At 38.6% G+C, this 24,048-nt stretch overlaps 1 protein-coding gene across 9 annotated transcripts in view; it reads right to left on the bottom strand.

Moving 5' to 3' along the window:
• Nucleotides 1-404: 404 nt before the first annotated feature.
• SNCAIP (synuclein alpha interacting protein) overlaps nucleotides 405-24,048 on the bottom strand; it is an 87,228-nt gene continuing 63,584 nt past the window's right edge. For 7 of the 9 annotated variants that reach the window (XM_064403031.1, XM_064403030.1, XM_064403033.1 and 4 more), the window contains 6 exons: nucleotides 23,127-23,252; nucleotides 17,561-17,730; nucleotides 10,952-11,044; nucleotides 7,471-8,539; nucleotides 5,571-5,638; nucleotides 405-1,349 (listed from right to left, as the gene is read on the bottom strand). In XM_064403031.1, coding sequence (XP_064259101.1) covers nucleotides 1,265-1,349; nucleotides 5,571-5,638; nucleotides 7,471-8,539; nucleotides 10,952-11,044; nucleotides 17,561-17,730; nucleotides 23,127-23,252 — 1,611 coding nt within the window. In that variant the 3' untranslated portion in view covers nucleotides 405-1,264. Of the gene's footprint in view, nucleotides 1,350-2,545; nucleotides 2,747-5,570; nucleotides 5,639-7,470; nucleotides 8,540-10,951; nucleotides 11,045-17,560; nucleotides 17,731-23,126; nucleotides 23,253-24,048 lie in introns of all 9 variants that reach the window. The other 2 variants (XR_010352203.1, XM_064403038.1) reach the window with 2 other exon arrangements.

The raw sequence follows: 24,048 nt of genomic DNA, 5'->3' as shown, positions 1-24,048 counted from the left end.
GCAGGAATTTAATTATCACAAGATCATAATTTTTATGTCCTGGCCCACTACTGGGAGGTTGGAACTCAATGATCTATAAAAGTCCTGTCCAGCCCACACCACTTCATGATTCTATGACTGCTTTGTGACAAAGAAAAAATTTCCTTGGCAAACTTCCTTTGACTTCCTTGTGTTATATCAGAACAGTCAGCAAAACAAATCCTCATGAATTTGAATCTTTCTCAGCAAACTGTAGTAGTCTTCAAATGGAAATAAATCAACATAATCAAAACAAAATAAAGCAAATATATGCACACATATTTGGTATAAATAAATGCTGACAAGTAAAGATTGCCTAGTAGTCTGCTTTTGGATGTTGTGCTGTAGGATGCATTTGAAGAATGTACTCATAGTTTACCAGAAACAAAGTGAATTAATTAATTTTCTCTGAAAAGTTAAAAGAACATTCAATAAAGGAATCATGACAGCTTTGAGAGAATATGGATTAGAGTTTCAGCAGATTATGCAGTAACTTCAACAAAGCTGAGCACACTTCCAGCGCTTGGAAAGCAGCAGTAATTGGTAACTTAAAACTGCATTTACACTTTTTATTTCTACATGTTTTAAAGCTGATAAAGGACTACTAAACATTAAAGCAACTCTTGACACAACTAATTGACTGAAATCCAGATGTTGTCTAATTATCAAATGTTGTCTAATTATCAAATGAACATCAAAAAGAACAAAAAAACCTTATACCTCAAACAGGAAATTAATTACAGCAAGTTATCTGCACAGTGTATCCTATTAACACTGTCTTTATTTCCTTTTTACAAAAAATAGAAATAACAACAGACAAAACATACTAAAAAAAAAATCAATGCTTTTGCCTTCATCTCACTGAGGAGCTGCACAGGCAGAGTCCTGGATGAAACTTTGACAGTATATGCTGTTGACAAAGGGAAATAAAGATATATGACAATATATCCATGCAAGACACAAAGTAGAAAACGTGTTCTGTGGCCAAACAAACATTTTGGAGGTTGCAAGTGTCATAACAATTTTCAAATTGTTACTTCTGCTCACCCATGCCTTTACACAGCACAGCTTACAAACAAGTTACATATACACATATATCATAAAAAAGATTTGTATATGGTCTAACTGATACAAATTAAGGCATCCTAACAGCTGCTGTTTTGCTGGTGAGGGGTATGTCTCATATTAGTGTTTCAAAAGGCTATATTTCAGGTATCTCAAACAAAGTGAGACATCATGACATGTTTTAGAGGAAGAATTCCTGCAGCTCTGGCTCTTCAATACTCATTTGACTGTCAGATTTCTGGATTTTCCAGTTGATGTCATCATGCCTGGAAAAAAAAAAGGAGAAAATTACTCAGTGGTAACACTAAAAATATAAAGGGGTTGGCAGTGTGTTTATTTACCCTGTTTTGTTTCACTTGTATGTATTCAAATCTGAATTAATCTTTCTCTCTGGGCTTATTTTTCGAGACATATGCTAAACAAAACTCTTTTTAATATTACGAATTTTTTCTGAGTTATAAATTCATTCTGAAATCAAGCCTGAAAAACAATGGGATGATGAGGTGCTTTTTAAGTCACAGCACTAATTAGTGTGCTGTTGTCACATTCTGGTAATAATGCAAATAATATTAAAAAATTCCTTGTACTTTAGAGAAAAGTATCACAGTGACAGAAGGATCCACTACAACTAACATCAGACGTATCCTATTGGTTTCTGACTCTGCCTGTAAAAGAATTATCAACGTTAATAATCATCAGAGAGAAAAGAACCTATCTATCTATTGTGGAGGAGATTTGAACGACAACTTGCCAATTAGAGTAGAAAAATTAAGCGCAACGTATTTGTAGCACTTATTTTCTTCACTTCCTTTCATATGCTCTTGTTCTGTATTCCCAGCATGTTCCCCTTCAATTAACCTTCCAACTGACTGTTCACTAAGCATCCAAGCCACGGTAATTTTCAAACCTGTTAAGAGCCTCACTTTTAGTTATTACTACTGAAGACCAAAACTCCAACAATACAACCATGACTAGCTGGTTTGCTGCTGCAAAGGACAGACGCTAGAGTGAGAGCAAGAGTGTGTATGAAGGAGTTTACCTTTAACTCATAAGCCTGACTCTTGTAAGCCAGAATAGCTTTATTTCACTCTACAACCATCACAAAGAACCTAATATTCACAAGAAACTTATACTTTGGATGGTTAGTTAACCTGGTGGTTACTTCAGGGTTTAACAGAAGCTGACCAATGGTTTTGGGTCCTAATAAGAAGTGCATGAGTGATCATTCCATTTTAAAACCCCCTTTATTCATCTAAATTACAGTTGTCACATACCCAAAACAAGAGCAAAAGGCACAGAATTGAGCCAGACAAGACAGATTTTGCAAGACTGAGTCTGAGGAGGTAAAAGAGGAGCGTAACTCTTTGCCATACCTACATGTTGGCATTTCACATGCATTGCTGTTATCATAGCATTAACCATGTATCTTTACTAAAGGATGCTTTATAAGGCCAAGACTAACCTGCTGCATTGGCCTAGGCTTGCAGTGTTGAAAGAGCCTGTGGGTGATTTCCCCATGTAGAGGCTCACTAGGCAAACCAAAAGCCCCTTTGGCAGCTCTACAGTTGCAGTGTGACCTCAAAGAAGAAAGTTTTTGACCAATGCAGATGTCTCTAGGTGACAATACTGAAGAGATATGCTTTTTACAACTGTGGCTCCTGATCTGGAGAAAATGTATTATTAATATTGCTAATTAGTAACCAAATTTCTAATTGAATTTCTAACAGATTCTAGTGTCTGTATCACTAATACATCATCTCATGCAACAAGCAGTGACGTATGATCACAACAGTTCACAAGAGAACAAATGTAAATCTTCTGCAACAAAGTTACTTTCACATTCATGTTATACTCTACTAACATGAATGGTTACTACTTTGATGGACATATAGATAGGCATTCTTTTTCTGGAGAATATATTTGAAGTTGTAATTTATCCAGTATTAGGCCTAGGAGGGGAATATGTATTAGTTTAAAGTTGCTGTTTTAGAAGCATGCCCATTTTACTATCTGACAAACATCTGATGATAGACGCTGCTGAGCACGCTCAGGTAGAAAGCAATTTTTGCTGTTCATAGCTATACCTAATACAGGGTTTTATATTGATATGGTGAGTTACTACTTATTTTAATGTAATGCAGATCTCAGATGATTCAAAGTGTAGGAAAGAACAGTTCATTAGCATACATGTGAGATGGAAAAATATTACAAGTATTTGCTTTGAGTTGTAATGTGCAAAAAGTAGCTAATCCCTCCAGAAGAGGAAAAAAATATCCCAAACCACCTCGCACATCCAAAATTCCCTCCAAGGCTTTAAGAAAAATAGAGTATATAAAATTTAAATAGGCCACTAAAAATTTTAGCACAGTCCTTTACTATTAAGCTTGACCAACTCAAAGAAGTAAACTACAAAGCCTTAATGTACTTTAGGGTATTTAGAATGAAAACAAACCAAACAAAAAAAACCCAAAAAAACCTAACCAAAACAAAACCAAATTAAAACAACAGAAGCTGAAGAAAAAGTGCTGGAAATCAGTTGGCAGGAATGCAATCTCACTGAAAGCAGATTTTGTATAATGACTTCAGATTTCAGAAAATGCTAATGAAATCCCCTGTTATAAGGGTGTAGTGTCACAATGGGCTTGGGCCAGTGTTCAGAAATATAACTGCCCAATGTAAAAATCTGTTAAGGTTTTAACCACCAAAGACCATCCTGTTTTCCAAAAATGGTGGGTTTTTAAATTTTTTTCAAGATAGTTCTGAAATGGTAATTACATAGTGTCCTCAGACTATCCAGGAAAAACTCAAGCAGTATCTAGGAGGTTGTGGTGCACAATGGTGATGTTCTTTTAAGATTTAAATATTACAGCTACTGGGCATCATGTAGCTGACAAATGACAGGCACCCATTTTGCCATACAAAAATCACAAAATATGCTAAAGGTCATTACAAAGGCTAGCTTAGAATCTCTGAGAACCTTCAGGTCTGTGTCCTCGTTTCTGAAAAGAAAATACAACTTCCATTCTTATGTGACATCTCGAAATCTCATGCCACAGACTTTGGCACATAGTTTGCCCATGTCCTGATTTGTGGGTACTGTAACAGCCTCCTCAAGCTGCACCATTCATGCACTCTGCTCCTTGCTTCCTACTCTCTGGTTCTTCAAGTGTCCATGGTAATGGGGACAGCTTTAGGACATGGTGCCTGGACCAGCAGTGCCTGGAGCTCATGCCAACCATCACTCCCCGAGCAAGTGACTCCACAGCCCTGCAGTGGCAGCCAGACATTTCCTGTCTCTCATTTCTGGGAAAATGCCACATTGCCATTCCCACACAAGAGCAGTTACACAAGGCAAGTGACAAATTACAACTGCCTACACCTAGGAGATGTCTCTAACATAAGGATGAGATTAATCATTTTGTATTACTCTACGATCTGGACAGGCAGCTGGATGTTTTGACTGGAAGCTGCCCACTGATGCTCCCTCAAACTGCTGCTATCCAGTTTTCTGCACAGAAGTTTCCCTCTTTTTTTTTCAGGAGAGAATGAAACCTCTTGGAAATCTTACAGTTTCTGGCTTCACATACACTGTGCCAATGGCTTCTGAACAAGACTAATATTTCCATTACAGAAATGGAGTTTTTAAGCATGGGAAGGTCCTGACAACAGAAAACTAGTGAATGGAGCCCCCCTTTCTCCATGCATCAGATGTTTAGAAAACACTTAACTTGAAAGTGATGTACGATCTTGAACTGCAGAATAACTAATATCAAACTAACTTTACATCTCAGTTTAACAGAAAAAGAAAAAAGGAATTTATGAGTGTTAAGAGTTAAGTGAAAATGACAGGTCATTTTTAGAGAGCATTTGCTTATAAAAGAAACATTTTATCAAGTGTTGTTTTTTCCAACATATCTTTATGGAATTGAGGGGTTGCTTTCTATCTGCAATGGATGGAACTGGACTAAGTTAAGGAGTTTGAATACAGCCTCAGTTAATCAGAATTTTAAAAAATAGATTTAACTTCGAAGTCTAAAGAAAAGTAAGAAAAATGTGTGAAAACAGAAGAGCACTTAGACTTACGGGAAAGCATTCTGCTTCATGTTCTCTGTATTCTCTTTAGAGATGAACTGTGGTCTTTTTGTACTTCTCATGAGGGGAAATTTAATTTCCATTCTCATCTGGTACTTGACTTTTATTCAACAGAGGCAGAATACTCAGCCAAAGTCTGCTACATACCCTGGTGGATTTATGAGCATGAATACTTTCTGTACTTGCTTGGAACTGAAATCCTGTAGCCAGTTCAATGGTGACATCAGCAGAAATCCATCATAAATTTCTGCTTTTCTAGGAATTTAGATGTTCATCTACTTCCCCTCTTGCAAATCAATCAATTTGAGTGCTTCAGTTGCAATGTTAACAAACACATACAATTTGAGAAAAGAAGGCAACAGAGATGCTAAACATTACCATGCGTAAGCACATACCAAGCATAGTTACACAGCTCTTCATTCAACGTGCTAGCAGAAAGACTGGTGTAGCTGAAGTAAGGATCCTAAAGAAGTACAACATCATAACAATTAAGAGCATGCACAGAGCTTCCCACATGCATAATCTACTAAAAACATGCAGTCAGATAGCCACAGCAACATTTAAACAAATTTCTTTTTGCACCTGAATCTGTTGCCTCTTTGAGACATGTGCTGTGATCCTTTGGGTTGGTATGAAAATTTTATTCTTTCCACAGTTCTGATGCTGGCAGCAGTGACATGCAAACATGGCCTTTTCACAGAACAAGCATTTTATATTGCAATCATCAATACTGTTAGAATTATCTCATCCAATCCTTCAAATTCCTTAGGGAACTACAAAAAATGCTCATGGCCTTGCAACCTATCAGAACATCTTTGAAAACAGACTGTCTTTTCCCGTCACTACAAAATCTGAATCACCCATTAAAAAAAAATTTGTGTTATAAAAACTTCTTTGTTAAATTGGCTGCTCAACTAGATGGTGCATGTCTTTAAAGACTCAAATCAGTAGTTCATATTGTGATTTTGAGTAGACTTTTAAGAAATGCGAGAGTGATGTACTCACTTTAAGAGAAGACTTTTAAAAAGTCCCAGTTCTATTTAGCCCTTTAGGTCTCCTTTGAATTTTTCATTCAGTTTCATTTAATTTCATTTCAGTTTGCAATAGCATTACTGGTCTAACAGTACCCACTAATATGGACTATTCACTATTTCCCAATTCTCTCTTTCCACTCTTTCTTTTGCGTCCTCTTTGCCTAAGATTTTCCTGTATTTTTCTCCCATTAACTTGTCATACTTTTTACAGTATATAATTCATTACTGCTGCCCCTCCTCCTACTGGCCTGCTTTATGGGTTTTTTCATCTTGAGATTATTGTTTCGCCTCATGTCTTTCCACCTACTGCTTCCCTCCCTGCCTGTCTTCCACAGAGGATTAAATCATCTGCAATTCCTTCTCACTCATCTCTATTGTATCTCCAGATGCTCACACTTCTCTCTACTCCACAAACATACTGCACCCACAGTATTTCCTACATCTGTCTCTTCTATTCAGTACAAAATCATAGAATCACAGAATTAACTATGTTGGAAAAGACCTTTGAGATCACAGAGTCCAACCTATGACCTAAAACCTTGAAAGAGGCATTTTCTCCAAGTATTTTCTCCTATCTTTTAAACAAGAGGACTAGCCTTTTAAGTGCACACATCCCTCATTCCCTTAGGTTCTCAGAAAGGGCACTCTGTTCACTGCGGAGAGGGAACGATCTGAACCCAGTATGTTTTCTGAAAGGCCAACCATATGCTCTGACACAAGAAGAATCTGTGTTATGAGAAAAAGGTGGTTAACAAGACTTGCTGCTGACAGTTTCAACACCTAGGGCTGGCTGTAGCTCCCACAGAAGCAGGAAGGACCACTTCTGCAATATTTCCTTGTTATTTCTCTTATTTAGTTGGCTTCATCAGTCTTTATAGGACAGGACAGGGATAGTCCTTCAGTTATTTACTCCTAAGAAAATGCATTGTTTCAAGACTGGCATTCTCACTGTGTGTTTTGTCACTCACTGCAACACCAAACATCATTTCCATGTGAATCACATCTCTGTGAAAAGCTTTCAACACAGAACATGAGAATCATGTGCCCTAAGAGCAGAGACTCTATACATAAGCAATACCTGACACTCCTTGGAAAATTCTTCCAAAACTGAAAAGTGGATGGGCTTTCTGTAGGTCAAATACAATAAAATATTTGTGTGTATCATTTTGCAACAGAAAGGCAGAAGGAAGAAGCTGTCAAACTTATGCATTACTTAATGAGACAAGGAGAAAAAGGCCCCTCCTTCTTTCAGTGTACTCACTGGCTTGTTTCTTCCTTTTGAGACAACTGCTGGATTTCCCTTGCTTTCTGCTGTCTTCCTTCCTAGTGAGGTAAAAGGCAGCGTTGAGGAGGTTTTGATGAGGTTTGCTGTTTGACAGTTGTTGTTGTTATTTTGGTTGCCACTCAGTGTCTCCATTATGGACCGAAAGGCTCCAAAAGGCCTTTTCAGCTGGTCCCCTGCATGCTCCCCAGAGCTGGCTGGAGCCCGCATGAGTCCTTTGCTCCGCTCTTTATCCTTTTCCTCATTTAGTTCTGATTCTGCTAGTTCCACCTGCACCACAGGCTCCTCGAAAGTTACTCGAAGTTTCAAATTTTGAGAGGTTCTGCGCTTTGAGGATGGAGACTTGAGAGCACTCTTTGGGCTGGTGGCAACCTTCTGGGCAGTAGCACTGTCTGTGCTGGATGGAGAGCTGTCTCCACAGAACTGGTTCGGAGGTACTGTCCCACACTGATATGGGCCTTCATTATCTGCATCGCTGCTCTCTGAAGTAGGGGAAGGACTGTGGCCGTCCACAGACTTAGAAACCCTGATACCAAAGGGGAAGCGCCGTCCTGCCGTGGAAGTGTGCTTCTTAAGCATCATGTTCAAGCTCTCTGTGCTCTCAACACTCTCCACTATAGGCTGAGGTCTTGGTTTGTCAGTTCTTTTCAAAGGGGTGGTCTTGTGGTCCTCAGAATTAGCTGAATCTGTATCAGACTCGCTGAGAGACCGCTGCATCAGCTGCCTTAGTCGGGCTAATTTCAGCTCCCTTTTCTCTGGCAAAATCTTCTTCACGTTCTTGGAGGATGCATGAGCATCCTGAAATTCCAAAGTCAGCTTTTCCTGCATACAGACATTTTCAGAGATTTCCTTCCCCAACAACTGGCGCAAGATTTTATCGGAGTCCTCATCTTTTATCTTAGCTCGAGCACGAGTAGATGTGCTCGTTCCCAAGCTGCCAAGAATCTGAATCCCATCTTGGGTGTTCAATTTACTTTTTGGTGGAGACAATTCATCTGCTTCAGATGGTTTCCACTGGGGTTTGCCAGAAGCAGGAGATGATGGCAAGCTTAAAGAAATAAAGAGGAAATGTCACAGCAAAATTAAGGTATATCTAAATGTGAAACTGGCATTTCCAATATATTTGTCTGTCTCAGTTTATTGTTACTTATCCTTTTCATCGCTACTCACATGGAATTCATTACTGTGATGCTAGCAAAGATTCCATAGAGAAGGATGTAATACTGTTCCTACTCCTATGCAGAATTTGAGTATCTTCACTTTCTCTAACAAAAAAAACAAAAAACCAACCAAAACCCAAACCTGCTTAAAATCAAAACTTAGAATGGTTATTCAAACACCAAATGTGACTTTATGAGGAAAACTCTAGAGAAACGACTCCTGTTTGTGTGAGTTGACATGCAAAAAAAATCCACAAGGTCTAATGCCTGCCATTCAAGTCACATATTAACATAAAAGTAGCTTATTCGAAGTCCTGTGAAAGTACCACCTCTCTGCAGAGCATTGATTTCATAAATCTAAACTGCATCTGGTATTAATAATAACAACTATACAAGACCTCATAAAAAATCAGGGTAATTTGCACTGAAAACCTTTTCAGATATGAAATACTGAAAAGCAAGAGAAAGGTGACATGAATGTATTTCAATACTAACAGAATAATAAATTAAATTTAGAACTCCAACAGTTTTACAGAAGGAAACAGCAATTTCAACAACGCCTGACTTGTGAAGAATGTAAATTGCATAGACCTTTTCTTTTCCTGTGACATATGCTAGAGCTCATAACACTTCACCTTCTTACTTTAAACCACTTTTCCTATAAGCAAGGACAAGGTGACAAAGTTTAGGTTCTTATGAGGTTGGCAAGCACCTTCTGCTCTGATGAGTCCATAGTTTTCACAGAGTAAAAAATTCACATGCTTATACTAAACACCTAATTTTCAATAAATTTTATGCTTTTTTTTTTTTTTCCTGAGGCAAACCTACATACTCTGAAGAACATGCATTTATCTACAGTGCACATTCCTAATAAAAGGGATATGTTCTCTTATCTACTGCCTCCTTGGATGATGAAAATATCTACAAGTGAGCTCCAACTAGAGGGAAAAGTAGCAGCCAACTATGAAATAAAATAAATAGATTGTAATTTTCAGACTTGGTGACTTAAAAAAAAAAATGATGTTGAAGTCTACTCTTTTACAGGAATAATGAATGATGAGGGATTTGCTTTCACCTGATCTTATCTGATACTGACAGTAAAACAGTCCTGGTGCACACTAGAACTCAGATGTGAGAGCACTTAGAAAGATCAGGCAGCAAAAATCACAGAAACCAAATGAGCTGGAAAACAGCTTTTTGTCCCATTGTCTCTGTTGAACTGGCACACAGGGAAGAGAAAGATTCCTAAAAAAAGGCAAACCCCATTTTTTCCAGTGTGGTTTTCTACTTCAGCAGGAGTTTGGAGTTTACAACCCTTTCCAGCTGAAGTTCCTTTACACAAATGCGTCTCCAATCCTAATGTCTTTGTTATCTACAACTGCAACTCTTTGCACTTGTCTGAAATAGTGACACATGAAACTCAGGGCCAGGAGCACTTGTACAGCAAAATGCTCTGGATTACGTGAGAATTGAAAAAATGCAGTCACTGACCCTACCAGTTCATACTTTATGACCACAGCTCTGACTGTCAATAGCTGCAGAAGCTTTTATGCTTGCTTTACAGTTTCACATATATGTAGACCCCTAAAAACTCTGAAATAGGGAAAAGCACTGTATATGGCTTCCAGAGAGGAAAACAGATTAAAAAATAAGGAAAAACCGAGCTCTATTTGCATGTGAGTCACTTTATTTCTTTCAAAATCATCTTCAGATTGCTGTGAGAGTGAAGTCGTCTGCTTACATGCAGATCTCTCACTGTCAGACACAGTCCTCTGTCTTCCTCTTTTAATGTCTGAAACTTGTGTTTCTTTCTGTGACTTCTCACAGGATGCGTAAACAATAGTTTCCAGAGTTTTGACTTTTTATACAAGCCAGAGCAGGTAGAAGATTTAATGAGTATAAGAAACCTTCTCAATATAAAAGCAGGTTTTTTTGGTAACTTTTTATAACTTACTGCTAAAAGTAACGTATGATCGACCAACAAATCATCAAACTTTACATATTTTCTAGGGTTTCTAGGATCTTCTGCTGTTCATCTAATTCAAAACATACTACATTCCACTGTAAAATTGGCTTTCACTCTATTGGGAAACAGGGACTATATACACTCAGAAATTTCCAATATTTATCAGCATTACTAACTGTCAAACTCTAGAAGCTCAGCTTCAAGTCCATGAGGTAGCCCCACATTTTCTTTGCAGAACACATCTACTATTTAGCCAGATCACAACTCCTTCTGATAACTGATATATTATGAAAATGTGCAAATACAGGCAGCAGTACAGTTCCAGTCACCTTACCTTGGGGATGTGGGCAGTGACTTGCCCTCTGACCGCTGGGCTTCTAAAAGCTGCTGGAGCTGGTTCTGTAATGTCACACGTTCCACAGTCTGCCTGCAAGAACATGTAATACTGTTTACCTCAAATTGTAAAACTGATTGCATAAGTAATCTACAGGAAAACTGATAATACCCTTTCAACTTTGAATTAAAGAAATGAGTCCTCTTCACCTGTACTTTATATACTGAATAGAGAACTTATAATTAAGAACACAGAGAATTTGTGCTTCTGTCTGAATCTCTGCTGACATTTTGTGATCACTGTAAAAGAACAACTGAGAAAAACTTATTTGTCAGATTATTTATTATACTCATATAAGGACAAGTGTATGATCATAGGCACCAATGAATTGAAAGTGACTCACAGACAGAAGAATATGGTAAACTTAGGGCCATTTCTTTCTTGTTTATGGAAAAGAATAGAAAGCACACGGATTAAGCAGTCACTTCCTGTGTTCGGTGGACGGCCTTCATCATCTGAGCAACAGCTCAGGAAACTGCTCTCTCCCTTTCTATTTGCAAATAAACTCAGAGAGAAGTTTCTGCCCACTGGAAAGGACTGGTCCAAACTACAGCTGCAGTATGGAGTTGGGTGTTTGATGTCTGTACTACATCTGCTTGTGCAACCTTTTCAAAGGTCCTACCTGGGCTCTGCATCCAACTTATCCCTGTACTATACCTATGAAATTTTATCACTTTCAGTGTGATGTTGTGATCTACACTGTTTTTCAAATAACTTTACAGACCAGCACTTAAAAAATTGCAATAGTACCTAAAATTTGTTAATGAGAGTGATATCCACAGCACAAACTCCATTTTCCATTTGTCAACTGTAATCATATCTGTTTGTCCTGCAACATATCTATTTCCCTAATAGTCTAAGTTGAGCATTACAACCTGCAAACTCTCAAGTACAAGAATGACAGATCAATTTGCCACAAAAAGATCATCTTTTCCCTGCTTCCATACAATTCAGAGATTCCACTCTCACATCAAAACACCCCTTTTAGTTGACCACCACAGGTAACATCTGTTTAGTGATCAGTAATTTCCAGTGCATCTAAACACTGCACAGACAGAATTATTTGAAAACATCTAGAAAATTAGAGATTTAGAGGTTTTTATTCCCTGGACCTGACCTTTTTATTCCCCTGGCCACCAAATGACCGTGGGAAAATTACTTTTTACCTGCTTCCCCCAGGCTCTGCTTCTGTTGCTGTCTATGTTTTTTGTAGTTTTATTCTTCTTGGATATGCAGAACTAAGGCAGTTCTCTACCAGTAAGCTGGACACTTTCCTAGCTCACATGCCATTAGCAAAAGATTTAGCTGTGTTCCAAATGCAGTCCTTATAACTGGCAATGTCAAGGCCAGAAAGAATCCAGATCACTTTTTAGAGGTTGTACTTACAGGGCTCGCAGAAAAAATATGTTTTACTTTTAATATATCAAAGTGAGTTTGAAAAGTGAAATAAAGGTGTGATCTTGACATACTGCCTTGCATTTTACAACACAGCCATGCTTTATGTAGATCCTTTCTTCCTTTAATTTTCCATCTTTCTTCCTCTGGCATACACACTTCCTTAGACTATTTTAAAATTACTTCTACCATCTGTCAACATTAGCTTATATTGCAGATCCCCAGATACTCTCCCATAAGAGCCAGTGAAATTCTTTTTAGGTTGTGGTGCAATTCATCTGTTTTCTTTTTGTTTTATCATTCCTGCAATTGATTTTTCTAAATAATGCAGCTAACAGTTTTTTATGCTTTTAGCTTCAGTGGAGATCTGTAACGTCTGCCTCTTGAGGTAATGCTCATTCCACTTAAACAATTTATTGTGCTAAAAGAGTTGAAGTTTACTCCATTTTCACAGTTTAACTAGTTAGTACACAAGTCACAGACACCCACACTTCCTGCCAGCACTATCCCTAACGATAAATAACATGCACATACATATTCCAAGATAAAATGGAAACAGGGGATCACAACCTCTTGGAATAGCAATACTGCAAAGTATTAAAGCCAGACTGATTTAGGAGACAAGATCACTGAAGCTTCAGAGGTAAGAGGGCATACTAGTTTTATTATAATTGATGGCCAAATTCTGGGGATCTTAGCTTAGCCAATGTTCCAAGTTAGTAATATGTACAGACTCTTTGGTGTCTAGTTAAGACATCTGGGGACCCCAAATACCTCCCTATGGAATCAGGGAGCTCAGTAACTGCAGAGGGAATAGGCTGAGGCACTGGGCTCTGCAGGAGTATTTTGCATAGCATGCTTTTTTATTTCTCTTTTTTTTTTGTTTTCTTCTTTCTTTTTTTTTTTTTTTTTTTTTTCCAAATAACAAGAATGAATATGCTACAAAGCAGAACATAAAATGGTTTAACTAAGTGAAAAAGAGATGAACGTTTCAAAGTTTATATTGGGTCTCTTACTATATGTCTATATAACATGATCTACTCCACCCCACATAACCAAAAACCACCACAAACCTGCACACACATTACCATACCACTACGGAATTTTTTATTCAGTTATTTTTACAGCTGTTCCTAAGATGTTCCAGAAAATAAAATGGACTTCTTTCATACAATACAAAAAAGTGCCTACAACAGAAAATCAGATTGATTTTCTCAACCTCATCTTTTGACTCATGGTTTGTTTTGATCTTTGACCTGACAGATTTTGGCTTGACAGCAGATCAGCAGAATCAGTAGGTGTCTCACTCATTAATTGATTTGTCCACCCAGGTCCATAAATGCAGGAGAGTACCATCTGGAAATGCAGGTCTATTTTCAGGCAGCATTGCAAAAGAAGTCTATAGAAGCACTCACTTTATGCCATTAATTCTGACATGGTTTCTTCAGACCAGGAAAGCCCAAATAATGCAAAATATACTGCAGGTAGGAATTTTCTACACTGGCAACTATGGACTTTTTTGGGCAGATGAAATAAGTGAGAGAATAATTAAGATTGCAAGACCTGGGAAGACCTCAGGAAGTAAAATGAAAGCAAATTAATTTGTATAGCCTCTATAGGAAACTTTTGTGACTGTTCTAAGTATTTTGTTTATCTCAGAAAGTCATACTCAATTGAGAAAAATCTGTAATTAGCAAGAGATTTAAAGCAAAGCTTGCATTTTGAAACCAGTAACACCAGGTCTTTGTGGGCCACTTTCCTTTCTAGCTATGGAAATAATTGCTTGGAAATAATTTTCCCTTTTAGGGGAACCCTCAGCTAATCCTCTTGTGAAGATTTGATGGAACATTAGTAATTTCCACTAATTTTCTTCTTCCAAATATAAAGGCTTTTGTCCCTGAATGGAGACTTATACTCAGAATATTTTTCTATACTCCTCTCTATTTGTCATCTGAGCTGCTTTGGTTCAAAGAGCTGAAAGACATGAAGACTGGAAATAAATGATGTTATTGTTTTGATTTTATGTCTTCTGTTAATAACTGGCTCCAAATAGTATGATGGCTAGGAATAACTTCTCTCTAGAACTCCTTGCTTGATGACTGCTTGATGACTGGAAGAACTCATACAAAGGGAATGGAAGATGATACATCCTTCTTTGGGTTAAAACTTTTTAAGATATAGGTCTTGATAAGTACTTGTCTAAGAGAGTTGCTGTACTGTTTTTTTTCTTGCAGAATATCAATCATTCCAGTGTTTCTTAGGTGGAGAAACAGTATTACAACATGAGGCTCATTAATTTTATCAACAAGGCACTCAACAACAAAGAAGACTGCATGATCAGCTTGTGTTTATGGAAGCTGAGGGAAGGCTGGGAAACACATAAGAGCCCTCAGTGTTTTGACGGTTCAGGTAATCCATCATGATACAATCATACCTCTTCTGCCTCTAGAACAGTGTTCATTAACCCTGGCAGAAGTATTGGTGAAAATCCAGGAAAGCCAGCTCAACTGCCCAGGTTGCAGTTATTCCTACGTAACAGCTGTCACGTACACTTCAAAGAATTAGATAGCAAACTTGACTTCCATCTGTTGACACCTAATGTCTTCAGGATACTCAGAACTGCTTTCAGGATTTTCAGAGGTGTTGCAGACAGTGAATTCTGCTGTGAATAAAGCCCCCTTGACAAGCTGCTCCATGAATGCACTTTGTACCATCCTTGGATTTTTCAGAAGGATGATGACTGCAAAACAGGGCAAGAGTCTTCTTCCATCATCCCTTCTAGCTCCTGAGCACGAGCCTCTGAACATGGTCCATTGCATTTATCAAAATCTCTTTGGGTCTGCAGCCCAAATAGCCATGCAGAAGCTGCTCCTTCAAGCAGAAAACAGATTATTTCACTGCCTCAGTAAACTGCAACAGGGTTCCGCAAGAGACGTATCTCTGTAGAAGAGGGAGAAAAGGCTGCTGCTGCACTGAAACTAATATGAACCCTGAAGAAAAAATAGGCTGCTGAAGGGAAGAAGGTTTAACTCCAGCTGAAACAAGCAAAGAAACTCATCAGGATCCAGATAAGAATAATTTAAAATACTTCCTATGGACACAGTCTGTGAGACAACAGGGATACTTGGTGAGGTGTTAATGCTTTTGTCATGAAAATCGAAACTAGACTATTTCTGTGGGAGTAACCAGCCTGCTTAACTCCTTTCTTTCCAAAAGAGGGGGAAAACTTTTCTCAAGTACTGGGTGAGAACAGAAAAGAATTGAAACACAGGTATTCTGTGGCTGCTGCCTCAACTTCCTGGTGTGTGTGTGTATGTTTGTTTGGGTTTTTTCTACTGAATTATGGAGAAAATATATTTCATTATATTACTCATGATATGAGTCAGCTGCTAATTCTGTCTTCTAGGGAAAAGCCCTATATTTATTTTTTTCCTTTATATCAGATGATAGTATTTTTCAGCAAATGGACCAAGTACAACCTGGTGCATTTACATATCCAGGGAACATTGTCAGGCTATAAAATTACGAAAATCGTAAATGTTATAATGGTCCTCAGTTCAGTGTTTGTATTTTTGACAGTATAAATGTAAAAGCACAAAAATATTGCAAAGGGAAAACATAAATGTAAAGACAAAGTTCACTTCCCTGTTACTGTCATGGACAAAAGAGAGTCAACATGGGGAATTTAACTTAATTCATGGTTTATTAGCATAAATATTTCATTACTGGTTCAGGTATTGGGAAAAAAAGAAGGACAGACATTTAAAACATCCTCCCCTTTTCCATGCTCAGCTTCCCTCCCAGATTCATCTGCACACCTAGCTCCTCTTCACCCTTCTCAGGCTTCACTCCAGACACCTCTCTTGCCCTCTTCTCATTGCTGCAGGTCACCCCCAGTCTTTTCAGTAAGCCAACATGCAGCACTGGTCAGGGGTCATGTGCAGCACTTTTTCCCTGTTGCTCCTTTCTTCCCACCCTTTCCTGTTCTCTAGGGTGGGTCTTTGACAGGCTGCATTCCAATCAGGGTGTCACTGGCTCTGGGCTTGCCCATGGGCTGCAGCCCTTTCAAGGGACGGATGTACCTGTTCTACCATGGGTAGTCCAAGGACCATTTTGGGGGTAAGCCTTCTCCACCTTGGTGCACCTCCAGCTCCTCTGGCCTTGCTGTTCCCTCTGATTGTCACTCCTCTGTTTCCTTCATTTCTCTGGCATTTTCTGCTCTTTTTTAGGTATGTTTTCACAGAATGACTGGTGGGGCTTAGCTGTGTCCTGCAATGGGTCTGTTTCAGAGAGTTCTGTCTAGCAAAGGGAAATCCCTCACTCATCCTCACTGAGGCCACTCTGCAGCTCCCCTGCTAGCAGAGTACTCTAATTTATATTCAATACAATTAGCTACACATTTATCAGCATAAAATGATATGGTCTCCTTGAAACATGGGTTATTAAAAGTCACTTTCATGGACTGTGATAGCTGACATCATATCACATATCTATGGAACAAGGTCAGGTCAGTGCTGATGATTTCTAACAGTCTTATGAGGATACTGACATGTTAAGCCACAGTAACTGCATCCACAATTAAAGCAAGCAACTAGAATAATTTGTGTTTCAAAATAATAGTCTCTTTACAGACTATTTAATAAAAACCATACCAAAATATTAAAATCAGTTCATATGAAGAAATATAGAACAGAAGATACTTCCTGAGTAGCCATTGTAGGTTTGGGTGACTTTCCAAGACCAAAAAAACATTCCTTGCATTTACTGTCTCTACTATTCCTCCTAACATCAACACCCAGCACTGTAACCTGTAGATAAAAGCATGATATATATGAGCAGAAACAATGATCTTTAATGATGTGATTGCCAGATATGCAAAGTGAAAAGGGACTGGATTTCTTCATACATACCCTTTTCAGCTGCCACTCCCTTCATGTATGTCCACAGCAAACTGCCACAAAAAGAACAGCTGAAAAACTGAGCAGCTAAAGGTGAAGGGACAAATACTGAACAGCAGGGAAGAGTGGAGGAATAAGGCAGAAATCCAACTTTAAATGTCATATATAAGAAGAAGAAAATAGACACTGCTAATAAACTGAAGATGAATTAGGGTATTGTTTTAAGATCGATCCCCCTTGCTAACGAGACACTTACTCCTTCAGCTGCTTAGTCAGCTTGACAACCTGAGAGGCCAGTGACATGCATGTCTCCACAACTACTAAGTAGCGGGAACACATGGTGTGCCCATGTCGCTCAGCACTTTGAGAGGGTTTCTCTCCCACATGGTTTTGCATGGTGACATTTGCTCCATATTCAACCAATGTCTGTAAAAACATAAAAGGGAACAGTGACATCTCTAAGTGTAAATCTCTGCTGTAACTTCTGATCAGCACAAGAATGGTTGAACACAAAGCACCCCTGAGTAAAATGCTTGAAAAACATTAGTCTAAGCCAGTAATATTTTAAAACTCAGTCACTGACAAATCTGTTTGCGGTTTGAATTCAAACCACATACCAATAAAATCTACCACTCAGGTGCAAGAGTAACATAGAAGAGTGAGCTGCAGTTCAGAAGAGCTATAAAGAGACTATGTTTTATATGTTATTCCTTCCTCTCCCCTTGAAGTTCTACTAAATTAATTTGTTTTCTGTTCATTCATTTATACAGCATTGCGTCTCTTATAGCATTCATAGAGTGAGTGGGACTACCAAATGAAAACAGAGGACTTTTGTTTGGCCATGTATTGATTCTCTCCTGCACCACAATAACAAACTTTTGCAGATACACCTATCTGTGCATTACAGAACATTGTGATAACTTTACACATGACAGATCTAGAAAAGAAGGCACAGGACATCTGTTCTAGATGGCATCTGGGTCCAGCGCCGCAGCAGCATGAACACATTGCTAGCCAGTTTATAGTGGGTAGTGATCAGCCGTAATAGCTTACCAGGTCTTTTCTTGGGATCTGCACACTGCAAGGTATTGCAACATGCCCTTAGAATCTCATTTTAGTAATGTTTTTGCTACAGTATTTGCTGACTCCTTTTGTTGTTTAACTCTCCATTTTCTACCACAGCAGAATCCCTATGTTTAAAACACTCCACAGGGAAATCTCAGTGTCCTGACTCCTTAACTAAGTAATGCTTATGAAAGATATGAAAGATAGGGCAGATACTTTACATCAGATAGGCACAAATTTCTTATTGCACATAACGAACTGTACATCATATATAAGAACAATGACTATATCAATCTAGTTGGAATTTTGCAGGGGTTAGGTCACTGTGGCTTTTTAATGCTGAGAGAATCTCATTGCTTTCACTTGGCTTGGTTAGTCACTATTTTCTTTTAAAGACATACTGTCAGCTTTTAGTCTTCAAGAAAAATAAAATCTTATAAACTGATGTATAACCCTGTGTTACTCACAGTACCAGCAGAGAACCCAGCTTGCTGCTGGAGAACCATCCAGGTTGTAAGCATAACATTTGAGTTATTCTGATTCTATGTGCAAAAAATGTTCTGTCTGGCTGACCTGAAGATATCCAATAACTGAAGCAAGATTTGAGACCAAGTCTTCCCTCCTTATGATCTGTTTGTGATAATCAGCGTTAGGAGCTATTTGCATTGATGGAGTAGGTAAAATAGGACCTTAATATTCTCAGCAACGTTTTCATATGCACTGATACCAACCCCTAGGAAAACTTGTGATCCTATTCAGCCAGAAGCTACAGCATCATTAACTTTATGCATACACATGCAGAAGAGGAATTGCCTGGCTGAGCTCTTGGTTGACTTATCCAAGCAGAGCTGGTAAACCACTGAGGGATGGAGTGACTCAGCTGATCACAAACAGCAGACACAGAGACCTTGACATCTGCTGAGAGAGAAGTGGAATGGGTGGTCTGTCTGATCTGCTAAAACCATACAGAAAGGAAAGTTATGAACTTATGCACTGCATCTCGTGTCAATAGGTTGGACTTAATTTGTCAAGAAAGAAAACAAAGGAGAGTTATGACCTTGCAGAAAGTAATCATACAGTTTGAAACATGATAGGAGCGTCATGTGCTCATAAGCACAATGAGTAAGCAGGCCAGAGAATCACTGACAGCCTGTGATTCTTCATTTTTTATGCTGCTGCTTATAGTTTCTCTGTTTCCTTTATCACTTCTTTCTTCTTACCAGATTATTCACAGTACATTATTTTAAATTAGACTGTAAGCTTACTGGGCACAGAGCTTATTTTGTTTCACAGCCCAAAATATCAACTACACTTAAGACTGTGAGGTGTTAGTGAAGTGATATTACTGACATTGTATATTTTTATCACCACTAGATACTTTTATAAGTTATTTCTCATGGCCTCATTTCAACAAAAAGCACTTGTTGGATTGCATATTTACTAAAATAAAGTAATCTTTAGAATTCTAAGCCATTTATTAAGGTTTGTTCTTCACAGGAAAAGTAGGGCTAGTCTCTTCTTTGTTTAGTTTTATCCATGAAAACAGCCTGCAGATGTCACTACTCTGTTCAAAGTAATCTATACCCATTTCTCTTTCAAATGCACTGCACATCTTGATGAGGCACTGTTGAGATAGCAACCCTAAACACACACTCCATAGGAACCCTAAGCACACCCTCTACCACAACAGTGCCCCCCACCAACAAATCATAAATATTTCTTCTATCCATTTTTTCCAACTGATCATAGCAATTGGCTACAATACAAGAGCAAACCCACCAGATTCAGCATGGATGTGATGATTTGTTTATTTTATTCTCATATGAGTTTTTACAGGATCCATTCCTCAAGTCTTTAAGAAAAAAGACATGTTCCCTCAGTAAGAAAAGGCAGAGATGACCATGTCCTCCAAATCTATTTTACTGTCTTCTTTTCAAGTCCATTCACTCAGATCAACCTGTGTTTCTTTTTTTTATTATGTGATATTCTCAAACTGGCTTTTACAGAGTTATGTCTTCTGGGTGACTAAATATATAAATATACTATAATAACAATAACAACAACAACAACAACAATAATAATAATAATAATGATAATAATAATAATAATAGTAGCTCTGCAGCTGTAGATCCAGCATAACAGTGTGCACAAATATACTTAGCTCTCTGGAGAGGTTAGCCAATGAAAATTAACTTTCTGTATTTCTTTTAGGGTTAGACTAACACAAATGTTCTGTATTTGCGGTGGTCCGAAGAGTAACGTGGATTGGTTCTGTGTGGTAACAGGAATAACATGTTTACTGATACATATCTGAGTCCTTGGAGAATTCCTGCTCCTTCTTAGACATGTTTTCCTCCCTAACTTGACTTAATAACTTTAATTTTTATTTCTTGCCTTTCTGCCAAGAGGTTATTTATTTTTTTATCTGTTATTCTGCAATGACTCGTTTATTTATCAAATACTTCTCTGCAATTTCCTGGAATAATTTTAGTATTATTTCTTCTCCAAAAAGCTTTTGCTCAAAGACAACACAAACACTGAAATGTACTCCTGTGACTAATGATTCTAGCAAATTTGATGGACAGAGGGTACATTTGCAATTAGCACAGAGGATACATTTGCAATTGCAAAGTTAAGTTGCTTCACCTTCAATAATTTACCAGAAATGCTGATCAACCAGGAAGGTTCCAGCGACTGGAAGTTGCCAAACTTGGCACCCATGTGTAACAAGGATTTGAAGAAGGAAGGATCCAGGGAAGAACAGGCCTGTCAGCCTGATCTCAGTGCCAGAAAGTTCATAAAGCAGATCATCCTGACCATCCTCAGGCAATAAGTACAGGACAACCAGGGAATCTCACCCATAGCATGTGTTTATGAAAGGCAGGCTCTGCTTGACCAACCTGATCTCATTCTGTGACAAAGTGACCTGCCTAATGGATGAGGAAAAGGTTGTGGATGTGTTTACCTAGATTTTAGTAAAGCCTTTGATATGGTTCCCCACAGAAGTATTCTCCTGGAGAATTTGGCTGCTTATGGTGCTCACTGAGTGAAAAATTGGCTGGATGGCAGAGCTCTGAAAGCAGTGGTGAGTGAATTTACCTCCAGATTGTGTCTGGTCAGTGGTGGTGCTCCCCAGAGCTCAGAGCTGGGGCCAGTCCCGTTTAATGTGATCAACAACATGAACAAGGGGAACAAGTGCATAAATTCAGATATGTCAAGTTGGGCAGGAGTGTTGATCTTCTGGAGGGCAGGAAAGCTCTGCAGAGCACTCTGCACAGACTGCATTGAAAGCCTGAGGCCAACTAGATGAGATTCAACTGCACTTGGACTACCCCAAGCAGCACAACAGGCTTGGAGCAGAGAGACTGGAAAGCTGCCTGGCAGAAAAGAACCTAGAGGTGCTAGCTGACAAGGGTTGAATATGAGCCAACTGTGCCCAGGTGGTCAAGAAGGCCAAGGGCATCCTGGCCTGTGTCCACAACAGTGTGGCCAGCAGGACCAGAGCAGTGATCTGGGCACTGGTGAAGCCACAGCTTAAGCCCTGTGACCAGTTCTGGGCCCCTCACAACAAGAAAGACATTGAGGTGCTGAAGCAAATCCAGGGAAGGGCAGCAGAGCTGGGAAAGGGTCTGGAGCAAAAGCCCTGTGAGGCTGAGGGAGCTGGGGTTGTTTAGCCTGGAGAAAAGGACACTGAGGAGGGTCATTGCTCTCTACAGTTGCCTGATAAGAGGTTGTAGACATGTAGGAATTGGCCTCTACTCACAGGTAACAAGTTAATGGGATGAGAGGAAGTGGCCTCAAGTTGTGCCAGGAGAAGTATAGAACAGCTATTGGGAAAAAAAAATTTCATGGAAAGGGCTGTTAAGCACTGGAACAGACTGACCACTGAAGTGGTGGAGTCATTGTCCCTGGAAGTGGACAGAAAAAAACGGTGTGGGTGTTGCATTTGAAGATGTGTTTTAATGGTGAACATGGTGGTGGTGCCAGTTTGGTCAGACTTGATAATCTTTGAGGTCTTTTCCAGCCATAACACTCCAATGGTTCTAGGACTCTGTGAACCATCCAGTTCAACTCCATGACTTTTTTGGTGCATCTGCACTGAACACAGGTACTGGACGGAGGTATCTAAACTGGTTTAGTCTGGCTCCTGTAAGTACTGTAGATGTGTAAGCCTTCTCAGCTGGACATATTACCATTTTTAGCACCTCTATAAACAGAACTATATTGTTTTCAGTGGCCAGGATGATTTACTGAAAATTAGTTAGAAATCAGCATCACTTTTCATTGTATAGCACAGATTCATTCCAGGATGGTAAGTCTGAGAAGGATGGTTTATTCAAGGTGTAAATTGTTCAACAGACCTATCTTTTATACTTCCTCTGAGCTGGATAGCTACAATGATCCTTTTTCAATGGAAAAAGAAACAGAAGGAAAATATCAGAGTAATGACAAAAGTATGCATATCTGCACTGGCTGCCCTTTTGTAACACAAAAATATACACACTAGCTGCTTATATATAAACAATATAATCATGCTTTCATCTTGCAATACAAGTTAGTTTAGGCTTACAACACCATACTTGAGAATAGAATCAAAACCTGCAGCTTTTCAGTGTTTCAGTCTGACTCCTGGTTTAAAGTACTTCCTTCTGATATATTTTAATGTATCAATAATTATTCCCACTTAGATTTCTAATAATTCTTTTTGGTCATTCAAGGTTGAAGTTTAGAGGTTTCTGCTATAGCTATAATTCTACCTGTATGCATCCTAGATAGCCATGCTGAGCAGCTATGTGAACAGCAGTATTTCCGTCCTGGTCAACTTCATCCAGCGAAATCCCTTGTTCTTGCATAAACTGAAGAAGCCACAGAAGGATTTTCTCCTAAGGGCAAAGAAATGTCACAAAAGAGAAGAAATAATGAAAATAAATACTGGTGCTGTCATCTATTACTAATACTATCCAATAATTCCTTGTTTTCAGTCTCTCTTAACTTTGTAGGTTTAATGCATCATGGAAATCTGGTTTGTCTTTTGGGGGGGTTTTGGGTTTCTTTTTTCCCCCCATTTCTTTTTCCCCCCCATATTTTTCCTATTATTTCTTCTTATAAAATACTTTATTTTATAAGAAGAAATAATAGGAAAAATATGAGTACTGTAGCGCATTCTGAGAAACTGTACATGAAGATTGTGTGATCCTCTAGGTTGGTGAAGAAACCTGAGGAAGAATAACCCATATATCAAGCTGAAAATCAGGTTGAGAAATTTGGTCAGACCTCACAAAAGCCTCTCTGGAAAATTAAAATAGGATTATGCCCAGATCACAGAGATGAGGGGTTAGACTCTTAAAATCTATAATCATTCCTCATCTCTGTATGGTTGTGCTAAAGAAGAAGCAACACAACTAAAACCAGAAAATAAAGCTAACCTAAGAACTCAATGTATTGACTCATGGACCATTTTGTATGCCCTGCATGTTAGGAAGGGTGGGGAGATGTGGACTGCAGAAACTTGTCACTGAAGGTCTGGAAGCCAAAACTGAAGCAGAAACTTTTTTTTTTTTTTTAATACCACCTTTTTTGTGTGTATGTGGGTGCAATACACATTTATTTGGGTATTCTTTTAAAACAGTGGAGAGTTACATATGTGCACTAAGCTTTTTTGGTTTCTTATTTTCCCCA

This window comes from Passer domesticus, chromosome Z (assembly GCF_036417665.1).
Source record: "Passer domesticus isolate bPasDom1 chromosome Z, bPasDom1.hap1, whole genome shotgun sequence".
Taxonomy (NCBI): Eukaryota; Metazoa; Chordata; class Aves; order Passeriformes; family Passeridae; genus Passer; species Passer domesticus.
This window is presented reverse-complemented; position numbering and strand designations above follow the sequence as displayed.